Source organism: Engystomops pustulosus, chromosome 8 (assembly GCF_040894005.1).
Source record: "Engystomops pustulosus chromosome 8, aEngPut4.maternal, whole genome shotgun sequence".
NCBI lineage: Eukaryota > Metazoa > Chordata > Amphibia > Anura > Leptodactylidae > Engystomops > Engystomops pustulosus.
In genome coordinates this window covers 13,983,132-13,998,092 of record NC_092418.1, presented here as the reverse complement: position 1 = coordinate 13,998,092, position 14,961 = coordinate 13,983,132, and the positions used below count along the sequence as shown (strand labels likewise).

General features: G+C 50.1%; 1 protein-coding gene across 3 annotated transcripts in view; it reads left to right on the top strand.

Moving 5' to 3' along the window:
* Positions 1 to 14,961, top strand: part of CFAP70 (cilia and flagella associated protein 70) — a 56,790-nt gene that overhangs the window by 667 nt on the left and 41,162 nt on the right. For all 3 annotated transcript variants that reach the window (XM_072119757.1, XM_072119758.1, XM_072119759.1), the window contains exons 2-6: positions 51 to 138; positions 3,715 to 3,901; positions 4,054 to 4,152; positions 9,100 to 9,179; positions 9,791 to 9,967. In XM_072119757.1, coding sequence (XP_071975858.1) covers positions 61 to 138; positions 3,715 to 3,901; positions 4,054 to 4,152; positions 9,100 to 9,179; positions 9,791 to 9,967 — 621 coding nt within the window. In that variant the 5' untranslated portion in view covers positions 51 to 60. The remainder of the gene's footprint in view (positions 1 to 50; positions 139 to 3,714; positions 3,902 to 4,053; positions 4,153 to 9,099; positions 9,180 to 9,790; positions 9,968 to 14,961) is intronic.

The window sequence follows — 14,961 nt, the reverse complement described above, 5'->3', positions numbered from 1 at the left end:
TGCTCCGGCAGGTGGTACCCCCATCCTTCATCTCTCTCCTCTCTCCTCAGACCGGTAGCTATGGAGACGTCGCTGGAAGATGCGAGGACGCGGCCCCCCGCACCGGTGCACATCACGGTTCTCCGAGCACATGACCTGGTAACACCTCACATCTAGCACCTCGTATCTGCCGCCTATTAACCCTTCACTGTCCAGGAGATGCAGGGAGCGGGGGCTATGACTGAGAAATCAGGGTCATCACCTTCTATACATGAAGCCACTTATGGGTTAATTCGTCCGATTCCTTAAGGGTCTTGTATAAATTAGAGGTCACCTGATTATTTCCGGGGATCTTGGCTTTTATGAGAATTCATACTGGTGTAGAGGGTAATAGGTGTTAACTACGGACTGCAGTGAAGAAGGGGTTAATAGTAATAGTCCAGGACACTATACAGGTAATGGTGACCTCACTAGAGGGTCAGGGTAATGAAGGGGTTACCTGTAATTCCTGTGGTGGTCCAGGATATGGCAGGAAGTAGCCTATGTGATCTTGGACAGTGAAGGGTTAAGTGTTAGCGGTGACCTGGGCTAGAGAATGTGATGACCTCCCTGGTGGGCTGGGGTAGTGAAGTGATAACCTCCCTGGTGGGCTGGACTAGAGAATGTGATAACCTCCCTGGTGGGCTGGGGTAGTGAAGTGATAACCACCCTGGTGGGCTGGACTAGAGAATGTGATAACCTCCCTGGTGGGCTGGGGTAGTGAAGTGATAACCTCCCTGGTGGGCTGGACTAGAGAATGTGATAACCTCCCTGGTGGGCTGGGGTAGAGAAGTGATAACCTCCCTGGTGGGCTGGGGTAGAGAAGTGATAACCTCCCTGGTGGGCTGGGGTAGAGAATGTGATAACCTCCCTGGTGGGCTGGGGTAGTGAAGTGATAACCTCCCTGGTGGGCTGGGGTAGTGAAGTGATAACCTCCCTGGTGGGCTGGACTACAGAATGTGATAACCTCCCTGGTGGGCTGGGGTAGTGAAGTGATAACCTCCCTGGTGGGCTGGGGTAGAGAAGTGATAACCTCCCTGGTGGGCTGGGGTAGAGAAGTGATAACCTCCCTGGTGGGCTGGGGTAGTGAAGTGATAACCACCATGGTGGGCTGGACTAGAGAATGTGATAACCTCCCTGGTGGGCTGGGGTAGTGAAGTGATAACCACCCTGGTGGGCTGGGGTAGTGAAGTGATAACCACCCTGGTGGGCTGGACTAGAGAATGTGATAACCTCCCTGGTGGGCTAGGGTAGAGAATGTGATAACCTCCCTGGTGGGCTGGGGTAGTGAAGTGATAACCACCCTGGTGGGCTGGACTAGAGAATGTGATAACCTCCCTGGTGGGCTGGGGTAGTGAAGTGATAACCTCCCTGGTGGGCTGGACTAGAGAATGTGATGACCTCCCTGGTGGGCTGGACTAGAGAATGTGATGACCTCCCTGGTGGGCTGGACTAGAGAATGTGATAACCTCCCTGGTGGGCTGGGGTAGTGAAGTGATAACCACCCTGGTGGGCTGGACTAGAGAATGTGATAACCTCCCTGGTGGGCTGGGGTAGTGAAGTGATAACCACCATGGTGGGCTGGACTAGAGAATGTGATAACCTCCCTGGTGGGCTGGGGTAGTGAAGTGATAACCACCCTGGTGGGCTGGGGTAGTGAAGTGATAACCACCCTGGTGGGCTGGACTAGAGAATGTGATAACCTCCCTGGTGGGCTGGGGTAGTGAAGTGATAACCACCATGGTGGGCTGGACTAGAGAATGTGATAACCTCCCTGGTGGGCTGGGGTAGAGAATGTGATAACCTCCCTGGTGGGCTGGGGTAGTGAAGTGATAACCACCCTGGTGGGCTGGACTAGAGAATGTGATAACCTCCCTGGTGGGCTGGGGTAGTGAAGTGATAACCTCCCTGGTGGGCTGGACTAGAGAATGTGATGACCTCCCTGGTGGGCTGGACTAGAGAATGTGATGACCTCCCTGGTGGGCTGGGGTAGAGAAGTGATAACCTCCCTGGTGGGCTGGACTAGAGAATGTGATGACCTCCCTGGTGGGCTGGGGTAGTGAAGTGATAACCTCCCTGGTGGGCTGGACTAGAGAATGTGATAACCTCCCTGGTGGGCTGGGGTAGAGAAGTGATAACCTCCCTGGTGGGCTGGGGTAGAGAATGTGATAACCTCCCTGGTGGGCTGGGGTAGTGAAGTGATAACCACCCTGGTGGGCTGGACTAGAGAATGTGATAACCTCCCTGGTGGGCTGGGGTAGTGAAGTGATAACCTCCCTGGTGGGCTGGGGTAGTGAAGTGATAACCACCCTGGTGGGCTGGACTAGAGAATGTGATAACCTCCCTGGTGGGCTGGGGTAGTGAAGTGATAACCTCCCTGGTGGGCTGGACTAGAGAATGTGATGACCTCCCTGGTGGGCTGGACTAGAGAATGTGATGACCTCCCTGGTGGGCTGGACTAGAGAATGTGATGACCTCCCTGGTGGGCTGGACTAGAGAATGTGATAACCTCCCTGGTGGGCTGGGGTAGTGAAGTGATAACCACCCTGGTGGGCTGGACTAGAGAATGTGATAACCTCCCTGGTGGGCTGGGGTAGTGAAGTGATAACCACCCTGGTGGGCTGGACTAGAGAATGTGATAACCTCCCTGGTGGGCTGGGGTAGTGAAGTGATAACCACCCTGGTGGGCTGGACTAGAGAATGTGATAACCTCCCTGGTGGGCTGGGGTAGTGAAGTGATAACCTCCCTGGTGGGCTGGGGTAGTGAAGTGATAACCACCCTGGTGGGCTGGACTAGAGAATGTGATAACCTCCCTGGTGGGCTGGGGTAGTGAAGTGATAACCTCCCTGGTGGGCTGGACTAGAGAATGTGATGACCTCCCTGGTGGGCTGGACTAGAGAATGTGATGACCTCCCTGGTGGGCTGGACTAGAGAATGTGATGACCTCCCTGGTGGGCTGGACTAGAGAATGTGATAACCTCCCTGGTGGGCTGGGGTAGTGAAGTGATAACCACCCTGGTGGGCTGGACTAGAGAATGTGATAACCTCCCTGGTGGGCTGGGGTAGTGAAGTGATAACCACCCTGGTGGGCTGGACTAGAGAATGTGATAACCTCCCTGGTGGGCTGGGGTAGTGAAGTGATAACCACCATGGTGGGCTGGACTAGAGAATGTGATAACCTCCCTGGTGGGCTGGGGTAGAGAAGTGATAACCTCCCTGGTGGGCTGGGGTAGAGAAGTGATAACCTCCCTGGTGGGCTGGGGTAGAGAAGATGTAAATGATGGCATCTCTGGTGGGAGAGGGTGACAGTGGGGTCACCAGTAATGGGGTAATCTTGGTTAGGGAGGGGTTATGGGTAACATTAGTTGGGTTGATAGTTTCCCTCCTGGCCTGGGGTAGCAAAGAGTGAAAGGTACCATTTTTTGTGGTCTGGAGGGTATATGATGGTCCACTTGGTGGCCCAGGGTAGTAAAGTGTTAATAATAATCTCCCTGGTGGTCTAGTGTAGTGAGGGGTCTGGAGGTGGGGGGGGGGGCGGTGAAGGTGTATATGATGGCCCCCTTAGTGGCCTAGGGAAGTAAAGTGTTAATGGTAACATCATTCTAGGGAGTGTGGGGTCATATTTGGGTGGTCTGGGGTGGTCTGGGTCCGGACCCCTGGTGCTTCCCGTGCTGAATGTCATTTTTCTTGCACAGAGAGGAGTTAAAGGTGACGCCCCGGTGACTTATATCAGGTCTGAGTATAATAACGTCCTCCTGGGAGACTCCCCCAAACTGGAGACGACCCCCGACGCCACCACCGAGTACAACTTCACCTCCAGCTTTGACATCGGGGGAGAAAGTCCTCACAGCCTGGATGATGTGGCCCACAAACCCGTCTTATGTAAGTAGCCGGTGCGGCCCGTTACCCCTGGGACCCCATAGAGGTACATGTTAGGGGGGGTCAATGTATAGATTTTACATCTGGGGCTTCATGTTACGCCACCTAGTGGTAGACCCTGGTATTGCGCCCCCTGACCTCTTCTCCTTCTCCAGTGACTGTCATTGAGATCTTACCCAAAGAGAAGAAGCAGAAGGAGGAGAAAACCTGCGTCCTGGGGCAATCAGCGGTGGATCTGCTGCCCCTCCTGCGGGGTGAGTAATCTGTCTGCCATCTAGAGGGGGGCACTGACTCCTCTGAACCCTGCACCCCAAATCTTTTCAAATTTTGGGGAGCCTTTACGCTTCACATCTGGGACAGTTTGAGTCTGTCCGGACCCCTGGTGTGGGGATTTCTATGCACCATGAGACCTTCTCATGGGTCGGTACCTCCAGCCCCTCTGCCCATTATTTGTCCGCACCCGGATCTCACTTTGGGGGATATCCTTTACTGGACTGATAGGACACCAGTATCCGATTCAAGGCACCGCAGGAGCCAGATAGCCTTGCCCTTTACTGTAGAGGGTCAGTATGACGTCTGTGGTTCCCAGGAGAGGGTCCTGACTATATGAGGGGGTCCAGGCCGCAGGAGTCGTCACCTGTGACAGGGATTTGGACGCGCTCCCCATGACCAGGCACTGAACCCTCCGATGAGCCTTAGATCTGGGATACTTTACATTCTGTCAGCTGCATTGGCCCCGCAGAGCAGGAAGATTTACCGCCCTGTCCGGTGCCCACTCACATTGTGCCCCCCAGGGAGTTTTCTCAGGATAATCCTTAGTTGCTGCAGAGCGGGATTACAAGGAATTTATAGCCGAGTCTTAAGACGTCTTCTAATTGATCCGCAGCTCATCAGAGGGGATGTGTGCCTCTCCTGCACAATAAGCGCTCATCATCCAGCACCTCACATACACAAGTCCTGGGGGCGCAACAGCCCCTATTACCCAAACACTGCACAGCATGGGGGCTCTGACCCCTCTGTGACTACACCCTCCATACACAGCGAGCTGCCATGTCCTGTGTGTCCTGACACCTTTCTATCATAGCCAGCAGTGGTCAGGGGTCAGCATGGGCGCTCTGACCCCTCTGTGACTACATCCCCCATACACACCGAGCTGCCATGTCCTGTGTCCTGACACCTTTCTATCATAGCCAGCAGTGGTCAGGGGTCAGCATGGGCGCTCTGACCCCTCTGTGACTACATCCCCCATACACACCGAGCTGCCATGTCCTGTGTGTCCTGACACCTTTCTATCATAGCCAGCAGTGGTCAGGGGTCAGCATGGGCGCTCTGACCCCTCTGTGACTACACCCTCCATACACAGCGAGCTGCCATGTCCTGTGTGTCCTGACACCTTTCTATCATAGCCAGCAGTGGTCAGGGGTCAGCATGGGCGCTCTGACCCCTCTGTGACTACATCCCCCATACACACCGAGCTGCCATGTCCTGTGTGTCCTGACACCTTTCTATCATAGCCAGCAGTGGTCAGGGGTCAGCATGGGCGCTCTGACCCCTCTGTGACTACACCCTCCATACACAGCGAGCTGCCATGTCCTGTGTGTCCTGACACCTTTCTATCATAGCCAGCAGTGGTCAGGGGTCAGCATGGGCGCTCTGACCCCTCTGTGACTACACCCTCCATACACAGCGAGCTGCCATGTCCTGTGTGTCCTGACACCTTTCTATCATAGCCAGCAGTGGTCAGGGGTCAGCATGGGCGCTCTGACCCCTCTGTGACTACACCCTCCATACACAGCGAGCTGCCATGTCCTGTGTGTCCTGACACCTCTATCATAGCCAGCAGTGGTCAGGGGTCAGCATGGGGGCTCTGACCCCTCTGTGACTACACCCTCCATACACAGCGAGCTGCCATGTCCTGTGTGTCCTGACACCTTTCTATCATAGCCAGCAGTGGTCAGGGGTCAGCATGGGCGCTCTGACCTCTCTGTGACTACACCCCCCATACACAGCGAGCTGCCATGTCCTGTGTGTCCTGACACCTTTCTATCATAGCCAGCAGTGGTCAGGGGGCAGCATGGGTGCTCTGACCCCTCAGTGACTACACCCCCCCATACACAGGGAGCTGCCATGTCCTGTGTGTCCTGACACCTTTCTATCATAGCCAGCAGTGGTCAGGGGTCAGCATGGGTGCTCTGACCCCTCAGTGACTACACCCCCCATACACAGCGAGCTGCCATGTCCTGTGTCCTGACACCTTTCTATCATAGCCAGCAGTGGTCATGGGTAAGCATGGGCGCTCTGACCTCTCTGTGACTACACCCCCCCATACACAGCGAGCTGCCATGTCCTGTGTGTCCTGACACCTCTATCATAGCCAGCAGTGGTCAGGGGTCAGCATGGGCGCTCTGACCTCTCTGTGACTACATCCCCCATACACAGCAAGCTGCCATGTCCTGTGTTTCCTGACACCTTTCTATCATAGCCAGCAGTGGTCAGGGGTCAGCATGGGTGCTCTGACCTCTCTGTGACTACACCCCCCATACATAGGGAGCTGCCATGTCCTGTGTGTCCTGACACCTTTCTATCATAGCCAGCAGTGGTCAGGGGTCAGCATGGGCGCTCTGACCCCTCTGTGACTACATCCCCCATACACAGGGAGCTGCCATGTCCTGTGTGTCCTGACACCTTTCTATCATAGCCAGCAGTGGTCAGGGGTCAGCATGGGTGCTCTGACCCCTCTGTGACTACACCCCCCATACACAGCGAGCTGCCATGTCCTGTGTGTCCTGACACCTTTCTATCATAGCCAGCAGTGGTCAGGGGTCAGCATGGGTGCTCTGACTCCTCTGTGACTACACCCCCATACACAGCGAGCTGCCATGTCCTGTGTCTCCTGACACCTTTCTATCATAGCCAGCAGTGGTCAGGGGTCAGCATGGGTGCTCTGACTCCTCTGTGACTACACCCCCCATACACAGCGAGCTGCCATGTCCTGTGTGTCCTGACACCTTTCTATTATAGCCAGCAGTGGTCAGGGGTCAGCATGGGTGCTCTGACCCCTCTGTGACTACACCCCCATACACAGCGAACTGCCATGTCCTGTGTCTCCTGACACCTTTCTATCATAGCCAGCAGTGGTCAGGGGTCAGCATGGGTGCTCTGACTCCTCTGTGACTACACCCCCCATACACAGCGAGCTGCCATGTCCTGTGTCTCCTGACACCTTTCTATCATAGCCAGCAGTGGTCAGGGGTCAACATGGGTGCTCTGACTCCTCTGTGACTACACCCCCATACACAGTGAGCTGCCATGTCCTGTGTGTCCTGACACCTTTCTATCATAGCCAGCAGTGGTCAGGGGTCAGCATGGGGGCTCTGACCTCTCTGTGACTACACCCCCCATACACAGCGACCTGCCATGTCCTGTGTGTCCTGACACCTTTCTATCATAGCCAGCAGTGGTCAGGGGTCAGCATGGGTGCTCTGACCCCTCTGTGACTACACCCCCTATACACAGCGAGCTGCCATGTCCTGTGTCCTGACACCTTTCTATCATAGCCAGCAGTGATCAGGGGTCAGCATGGGTGCTCTGACCCCTCTGTGACTACACCCCCCATACACAGCGAGCTGCCATGTCCTGTGTCCTGACACCTTTCTATCATAGCCAGCAGTGGTCAGGGGTCAGCATGGGCACTCTGACCCCTCTGTGACTACACCCCCATACACAGTGAGCTGCCATGTCCTGTATGTCCTGACACCTTTCTATCATAGCCAGCAGTGGTCATGGGTAAGCATGGGTGCTCTGACCTCTCTGTGACTACACCCCCCCATACACAGCGAGCTGCCATGTCCTGTGTGTCCTGACACCTTTCTATCATAGCCAGCAGTGGTCAGGGGTCAGCATGGGCGCTCTGACCCCTCTGTGATTACACCTCCCATACACAGCGAGCTGCTATGTCCTGTGTGTCCTGACACCTTTCTATCATAGCCAGCAGTGGTCAGGGGTCAGCATGGGCGCTCTGACCCCTCTGTGACTACACCCCCATACACAGCGAGCTGCCATGTCCTGTGTGTCCTGACACCTTTCTATCATAGCCAGCAGTGGTCAGGGGTCAGCATAGGTGCTCTGACCCCTCTGTGACTACACCCCCCCCCCATACACAGCGAGCTGCCATGTCCTGTGTGTCCTGACACCTTTCTATCATAGCCAGCAGTGGTCAGGGGTCAGCATGGGTGCTCTGACTCCTCTGTGACTACACCCCCATACACAGCGAGCTGCCATGTCCTGTGTCTCCTGACACCTTTCTATCATAGCCAGCAGTGGTCAGGGGTCAGCATGGGCGCTCTGACCCCTCTGTGACTACACCCCCCATACACAGCGAGCTGCCATGTCCTGTGTGTCCTGACACCTTTCTATCATAGCCAGCAGTGGTCAGGGGTCAGCATGGGCGCTCTGACTCCTCTGTGACTACACCCCCCATACACACCGAGCTGCCATGTCCTGTGTCTCCTGACACCTTTCTATCATAGCCAGCAGTGGTCAGGGGTCAGCATGGGCGCTCTGACCCCTCTGTGACTACACCCCCCATACACACCGAGCTGCCATGTCCTGTGTCCTGACACCTTTCTATCATAGCCAGCAGTGGTCAGGGGTCAGCATGGGCGCTCTGATCCCTCTGTGACTACACCCCCCATACACAGCGAGCTGCCATGTCCTGTGTGTCCTGACATCTTTCTATCATAGCCAGCAGTGATCAGGGGTCAGCATGGGCGCTCTGACCCCTCTGTGACTACACCCCCCATACACAGCGAGCTGCCATGTCCTGTGTGTCCTGACATCTTTCTATCATAGCCAGCATTGGTCAGGGGTCAGCATGGGTGCTCTGATCCCTCTGTGACTACACCCCCCATACACAGCGAGCTGCCATGTCCTGTGTGTCCTGACATCTTTCTATCATAGCCAGCAGTGGTCAGGGGTCAGCATGGGTGCTCTGACTCCTCTGTGACTACACCCCCATACACAGCGAGCTGCCATGTCCTGTGTGTCCTGACATCTTTCTATCATAGCCAGCAGTGATCAGGGGTCAGCATGGGCGCTCTGACCCCTCTGTGACTACAATGAAACCTTGTGTCTTATCACCTCTTCCTTTCATAGAATTTTTGTTTCTTTGTTTCTCTTTAAATCACTTTTTGTGTCTTCAGGTGAATGTAATTTCCGGGTTTCTGTCCCCCTGTACCCTGTCCAGGGGTCTCCTTTGGAGAATGCCCAACCAGATGCCAAGGTAATCATCAAACCGGGAGGAAAAGTTTTATGGAAAACAGATGTTCTGGAGCTTTCTAATAGACTTTATAGAACTTATTGCCATTTCAGAAATCTCTGCTTGCTGTCAGTGAACTGTAAAATTGTTTTGTTATAAAAACCCAGCTTCATCTATAACATCTCAGAGCTGAGGGTTTGTCACCATAACATTCATTACGTCCCCTCTGATGATGACTGATCCCACATAGAGAACAATGCTGGCAGAACAGCTCCATCCTCTGTGTAGTGGACAACCGGAAAACTGCAGCTTGGATGGCGCTGTCCTTCCATCTCTGTCTCCTTAAGCTGAGTTTGGTGCCAGAGGCAAATGATTTTTGGGGTTCCTGAGTGTTGGTCCCCACCAGCCGGATAAGGTGTGAGATGATGACCCGTCCTATGGATCTGCCTTCAGTATTTCAAAGCTGGAAACCTCCTTGATCTGTTGAATACAGTTTAGCACATACATTCAGAAAGGAATCTCGGAGTGTTTCCATTCACTGACAGTAAGCAAAGATCTGGAAAATCTCTGAGAATTGGATGGCATTGAAGTCTCTAGTGTAGCTCTCATCACTTCTTCATCTCTCCATGTTTCAGCCCAGCCTGGAGGTGGCGGTGTCGGTCCCGGTGCCTTTACTCACTGAGTCACAGATCAGTCAGGGGAATGTGCTGCGAGTGACCATGGAAGCTGCGTACTGTGTCCCCGAATCCTGGACCCCCAGCGGCCCCCAGTACAACTATGTCACCAGCCTGCAGATCCCCTCTGTGGGAGAGGTAGGACAACTCTCAGACCCCACACATTACAGATCTGTACACACTACTGTATGGGGACGTATGGCCACACGTGAGGCACCGTACCGCTCAGTGACTGGGAAATAGATAGGACATGTCTTATCTATCCCTGTGTTATGGCCCATACACCATGCATTGCTATGGAGAGGGGAGGGGGTCCTTCCTCCTCCTCTCCATGACACCGAACATATGCCCGGGCACATATGTATGGTGGGCATACGTTTGTGTGCATGCAGCCTTATGCTCCATCCACTTCCAGAGCTGCACTCACTGTTTTGCTTGATGCACAGTCCAGATCAGTAATGAATTGAAGTCTGGTCTGGGGCCTGATACTAATATAGATGGGGTTTTTTAACTGAAAATAGTTATGGTATCGTATCTGGCATCTGAAATGAATGTAGGGGTCTCAACTCTGATAATATAGTTGTCTGATGTCAGGTCTGGGGTCTAATATTATTATAGGAGTCTGGTCTGGGGTCTGATATTATTATACAGGTCTGGTCTGGGGTCTGATATTATTATACAGGTCTGGTCTGGAGTCTGATATTATTATACAGGTCTGGTCTGGAGTCTGATATTAATATACAGGTCTGGTCTGGGGTCTGATATTATTATACAGGTCTGGTCTGGGGTCTGATATTATTATACAGGTCTGGTCTGGGGTCTGATATTATTATACAGGTCTGGTCTGGGGTCTGATATTATTATACAGGTCTGGTCTGGGGTCTGATATTATTATACAGGTCTGGTCTGGGGTCTGATATTATTATACAGGTCTGGTCTGGGGTCTGATATTATTATACAGGTCTGGTCTGGAGTCTGATATTATTATACAGGTCTGCCTGGGGTCTGATATTATTATACAGGTCTGGTCTGGGGTCTGATATTATTATACAGGTCTGGTCTGGGGTCTGATATTATTATACAGGTCTGGTCTGGGGTCTGATATTATTATACAGGTCTGGTCTGGAGTCTGATATTATTATACAGGTCTGCCTGGGGTCTGATATTATTATACAGGTCTGGTCTGGGGTCTGATATTATTATACAGGTCTGGTCTGGAGTCTGATATTATTATACAGGTCTGGTCTGGGGTCTGATATTATTATACAGGTCTGGTCTGGAGTCTGATATTATTATACAGGTCTGGTCTGAGGACTGATATTATTATACAGGTCTGATCTGGGGTCTGATATTATTATACAGGTCTGGTCTGGGGACTGATATTATTATACAGGTCTGATCTGAGGACTGATATTATTATACAGGTCTGGTCTGGGGTCTGATATTATTATACAGGTCTGGTCTGGGGTCTGATATTAATATACAGGTCTGGTCTGGGGTCTGATATTATTATACAGGTCTGGTCTGGAGTCTGATATTATTATACAGGTCTGGGGTCTGATATTATTATACAGGTCTGGTCTGAGGACTGATATTATTATACAGGTCTGGTCTGGAGTCTGATATTAATATACAGGTCTGGTCTGGGGTGTGATATTATTATACAGGTCTGGCCTGGGGTCTGATATTATTATACAGGTCTGGTCTGGGGTCTGATATTAATATACAGGTCTGGTCTGGGGTCTGATATTATTATACAGGTCTGGTCTGGAGTCTGATATTATTATACAGGTCTGGGGTCTGATATTATTATACAGGTCTGGTCTGGGGTCTGATATTATTATACAGGTCTGGGGTCTGATATTATTATACAGGTCTGGGGTCTGATATTATTATACAGGTCTGGTCTGAGGTCTGATATTATTATACAGGTCTGGTCTGGGGTCTGATATTATTATACAGGTCTGGTCTGAGGACTGATATTATTATACAGGTCTGGTCTGGGGTCTGATATTATTATACAGGTCTGGTCTGGGGTCTGATATTATTATACAGGTCTGGTCTGAGGACTGATATTATTATACAGGTCTGGTCTGGGGTCTGATATTATTATACAGGTCTGGCCCTGGGGTCTGATATTATTATACAGGTCTGGTCTGGGGTCTGATATTATTATACAGGTCTGGTCTGAGGTCTGATATTATTATACAGGTCTGGTCTGAGGACTGATATTATTATACAGGTCTGGTCTGGAGTCTGATATTAATATACAGGTCTGGTCTGGGGACTGATATTAATATACAGGTCTGGTCTGGGGTCTGATATTATTATACAGGTCTGGCCTGGGGTCTGATATTATTATACAGGTCTGGTCTGGAGTCTGATATTATTATACAGCTCTGGTCTGGGGTCTGATATTATTATACAGCTCTGGTCTGAGGACTGATATTATTATACAGGTCTGGTCTGGGGTGTGATATTATTATACAGGTCTGGGGTCTGATATTATTATACAGGTCTGGGGTCTGATATTATTATACAGGTCTGGTCTGAGGACTGATATTATTATACAGGTCTGGTCTCTTGTCTGATATTAATATACAGGTCTGGTCTGAGGACTGATATTATTATATAGGTCTGGTCTGGGGTCTGATATTATTATACAGGTCTGGTGTCTGCTATTATTATACAGGTCTGGTCTGAGGACTGATATTATTATACAGGTCTGGTCTGGTGTCTGATATTATTATACAGGTCTGGTCTGGGGTCTGATATTAATATGCAGGTCTGGTCTGAGGACTGATATTATTATACAGGTCTGGTCTGGAGTCTGATATTAATATACAGGTCTGGTCTGGGGTGTGATATTAATATACAGGTCTGGTCTGGAGTCTGATATTAATATACAGGTCTGGTCTGGAGTCTGATATTATTATACAGGTCTGGTCTGGAGTCTGATATTATTATACAGGTCTGGTCTGAGGACTGATATTATTATACAGGTCTGGTCTGGAGTCTGATATTAATATACAGGTGTTCTGGAGTCTGATATTAATATACAGGTCTGGTCTGGGGTCTGATATTATTATACAGGTCTGGTCTGGGGTCCGATATTATTATACAGGTCTGGAGTCTGATATTAATATACAGGTCTGGTCTGAGTCTGATATTAATATACAGGTCCGGTCTGGGGTCTGATATTATTATACAGCTCTGGTCTGGGGTCTGATATTATTATACAAGTCTGGTCTGGGGTCTGATATTATTAAACAGGTCTGGTCTGGGGTCTGATATTATTATATACGTCTGGTCTGGGGTCTGATATTATTATACAGGTCTGGTCTGGAGTCTGATATTATTATATAGGTCTGGTCTGGGGTCTGATATTATTATACAGGTCTGGTCTGGGGTCTGATATTATTATACAGGTCTGGTCTGGAGTCTGATATTATTATACAGGTCTGGTCTGGGGTCTGATATTATTATACAGGTCTGATCTGGGGTCTGATATTATTATACAGGTCTGGTCTGGGGTCTGATATTAATATACAGGTCTGGTCTGGGGTCTGATATTATTATACAGGTCTGGTCTGGAGTCTGATATTATTATACAGGTCTGATCTGGGGTCTGATATTATTATACAGGTCTGGTCTGGGGTCTGATATTATTATACAGGTCTGGTCTGGAGTCTGATATTATTATACAGGTCTGGTCTGGAGTCTGATATTATTATACAGGTCTGGTCTGGAGTCTGATATTATTATACAGGTCTGGTCTGAGGACTGATATTATTATACAGGTCTGGTCTGGGGTCTGATATTATTATACAGGTCTGGTCTGAGGACTGATATTATTATACAGGTCTGGTCTGGAGTCTGATATTAATATACAGGTCTGGTCTGGGGTGTGATATTATTATACAGGTCTGGTCTGGGGTCTGATATTAATATACAGGTCTGGTCTGGGGTCTGATATTATTATACAGGTCTGGTCTGGGGTCTGATATTATTATACAGGTCTGGGGTCTGATATTATTATACAGGTCTGGTCTGGGGTCTGATATTATTATACAGGTCTGGGGTCTGATATTATTATACAGGTCTGGTCTGGGGTCTGATATTATTATACAGGTCTGGTCTGAGGTCTGATATTATTATACAGGTCTGGTCTGGGGTCTGATATTATTATACAGGTCTGGTCTGGGGTCTGATATTATTATACAGGTCTGGTTTGGAGTCTGATATTATTATACAGGTCTGGTCTGAGGACTGATATTATTATACAGGTCTGGTCTGGGGTCTGATATTATTATACAGGTCTGGTCTGGGGTCTGATATTATTATACAGGTCTGGTCTGAGGACTGATATTATTATACAGGTCTGGTCTGGGGTCTGATATTATTATACAGGTCTGGCCCTGGGGTCTGATATTATTATACAGGTCTGGTCTGGGGTCTGATATTATTATACAGGTCTGGTCTGAGGTCTGATATTATTATACAGGTCTGGTCTGAGGACTGATATTATTATACAGGTCTGGTCTGGAGTCTGATATTAATATACAGGTCTGGTCTGGGGACTGATATTAATATACAGGTCTGGTCTGGGGTCTGATATTATTATACAGGTCTGGTCTGGAGTCTGATATTAATATACAGGTCTGGTCTGGGGACTGATATTAATATACAGGTCTGGTCTGGGGACTGATATTATTATACAGGTCTGGCCTGGGGTCTGATATTATTATACAGGTCTGGTCTGAGGACTGATATTATTATACAGCTCTGGTCTGGGGTCTGATATTATTATACAGCTCTGGTCTGAGGACTGATATTATTATACAGGTCTTGGGTCTGATATTATTATACAGGTCTGGGGTCTGATATTATTATACAGGTCTGGTCTGAGGACTGATATTATTATACAGGTCTGGTCTGAGGACTGATATTATTATACAGGTCTGGTCTGGGGTCTGATATTATTATACAGGTCTGGTCTGGGGTCTGATATTATTATACAGGTCTGGTCTGGGGTCTGATATTAATATACAGGTCTGGCCTGGGGTCTGATATTAATATACAGGTCTGGTCTGAGGACTGATATTATTATACAGGTCTGGTCTGGGGTCTGA